The sequence below is a fragment of the Patiria miniata genome, unplaced genomic scaffold (assembly GCF_015706575.1).
Source record: "Patiria miniata isolate m_02_andy unplaced genomic scaffold, ASM1570657v1 HiC_scaffold_10, whole genome shotgun sequence".
NCBI lineage: Eukaryota > Metazoa > Echinodermata > Asteroidea > Valvatida > Asterinidae > Patiria > Patiria miniata.
Window position 1 is genome coordinate 18,371,055 of NW_024037048.1, and position 2,203 is coordinate 18,373,257.

The following is a 2,203-nucleotide window of genomic DNA, read 5'->3' on the forward strand; positions in this document are numbered from 1 at the left end:
CCATTGATTAGACGCTGGAGTCATTCTGAACGACTGCAACACTCAATCTTTGGACGACTTTCATGTGTAGTTGCTCCTCAATGTTTCAAACGTCAAACTTAATTCAACTCTTTGGAATAATTTAGTTCGGCACTTCTCTGAATGCTAGTCTGAAACGCGTGTAGTTGTCAAAAGGTACACAACTCATCAAAATGCAGAAAACTTGAGCTATCCACGCATACTCAGGTCTGACCCTGATCACCCTCATAAGCCTACCTGCATGAGTGCCTGTGCCCCGGTTCTTAGCGTAGGGCTTGCTACCATGGCTGGGAATGCCTTGATCTTCTGAACATCCACCCATTTCTCCTGAGAGTCTGTCAGAAGCTCCATCAAATGTGTACTCTGCTCACCCTGTATGAAAGGCGGGACAAAATGTTTCCCCTTAAAGCTTAGCATCTATACTTTACTAAAGAAATTAATACTCTACTAAAATAATAATTAAAAATATAATGTCTCTCAAATTGTTCACAAAAAAAGACAAATCACCCACTCTTTATGACATTTATGTTCATGCTACAAACAACTTGCAACTGTAGCAGATTACTTATGATTCGCAACGCTAGCTTCTGATCACACTGCTTCACAAGGACAAACTTTTGTCAAATCACAGACAAATTGCGACTATAGCAGATTACTTACGATCAGCACTGCTCCGCATATGAGAAGGCTTGTGCTCTTGGTGATATATGGGAGAGGAAGTGAACCAGGGCAGGCCTGCATCCAGGGCAACCAGTCAATGCAATAATCTGTGGCCTGTACAGGGAAATACAACAATCCACAAATTGAAAGGACGAGGGAATAGAACCTGGGACCTCTGGATTGCCGTTCCAGTGCTCTACCAACTGAGCTACCAAGCTGCATCGTGTTTAGTCTCCCGCTTTGTCAACGTCTATGTTAAGAATAGGCATTGGTCAGAATTGTAATGACTCGAGTCACAATTTTATTCAAAATTGATGTTCACGTTACTTTGCGAATACAGAGTCAGTGGACCAGTTATTTTCCTAATTTCAATCACAAAGTACAAATTTAAAGAGATCACTCACTAATGCCTCACTATTCAGCCAAATGACAGCAAGCAATTACTACACAAGTGAACCACTTCTCCAAATTCTGCAGTTTGTTCAGCTCATTCCTGTGCCTGAGGTCTGCCGAGTCTTGGTCTGCACTCTCCTGCACCGATCTCCCCAGGGTGAAGTTATCACAGCCGTACTCCCCGCCCCCAAAGAACCCCACAAGGGGCGTGTCGGGAAAGACCTCGTGAAAGGCTCCGCTTTCCACATCCTCGGCCTGGTAGAAATGGCGCCCTCGCCCAACGCAGCTGAACAAGAAAGCCAGGCTGTGTTTCGCTGGCAATCCCAACCTCTTGAGTGCCTGGAATTTCGAGCGAGCTTTGTCCCTGGTGGTGACGCTGTTATCAAGAACCACAGATGCTGCCCTCACGTTGGGTCCGGAGAATGTCACTGTCAGACAACTGGGCAGTTTCTTGGAGTTTGTTCCCCTGCAACGAATGTAATTTGACATTATTTAATCCAGCAATACCCATGATGATACTAGCCATGGTCAGCCATGACCAATCTGGAATTTGCAAGTATGTCTATCCTTAAACATATTTTAAGTGAGACACGTCCAAGTCTGCATGCTGAATAAAACTAGTGGCCTCGAACCGCCAAGACACACATCCGCACGCCGTAGAATATTTTAAGTTTCGTTCAAAAGAGGGCGCGCCACATCAATTTAGTGGTCTCAACAACGCATCAACACGGATGCTGCACTTGAAAATTGGACAAAAAGAACAATCACGTTTCCGATGAATTACTCAAGAAATACGGAATGGATTTAATTGAAATTTCGTGCAATTAGTTTTCACGATGTGTAGAAGAAGTAGTTTGAATGGCGGGAGAAACTGTGGAGCTATAATAATATGATCGTAACAATCTGGTGTTTTATACACTAAAAATCCACGTTAACTTCCATTAGGTTTGTATTTGTCGCGATTAAAACCCTGTATTGTTACGGTCATAATAGCTTGATTGTTTGACCTTTTCTTATGAAATTAAATCTGTTCATGTTTAAACATCATGACAAATGAGTGCACGAAAATTCATTTAAATGTAACGTGTATTTCTTGAGTTGTTGCCTCCAAAACGAGTTTGTTCTGTATTTT

The 2,203-nt window shown here is 42.7% G+C and overlaps 1 protein-coding gene across 1 annotated transcript; it reads right to left on the reverse strand.

Moving 5' to 3' along the window:
* Positions 1 to 769: 769 nt before the first annotated feature.
* On the reverse strand, positions 770 to 1,699 carry LOC119734029 (F-box only protein 22-like). The gene is made up of 2 exons (XM_038207411.1): positions 1,083 to 1,699; positions 770 to 792 (listed from the first exon to the last, which is right to left on the reverse strand). The coding sequence occupies exon 1, from the start codon at positions 1,558 to 1,560 to the stop codon at positions 1,093 to 1,095; it is 468 nt and encodes a 155-aa protein (XP_038063339.1). The 5' UTR covers positions 1,561 to 1,699; the 3' UTR covers positions 770 to 792; positions 1,083 to 1,092.
* Positions 1,700 to 2,203: the final 504 nt, after the last annotated feature.

Excerpts from the sequence above, each read along its gene's own strand:
- LOC119734029 (XM_038207411.1), bottom strand. The coding sequence starts at position 1,560 with ATGTCAAATTACATTCGTTGCAGGGGAACAAACTCCAAGAAACTGCCC.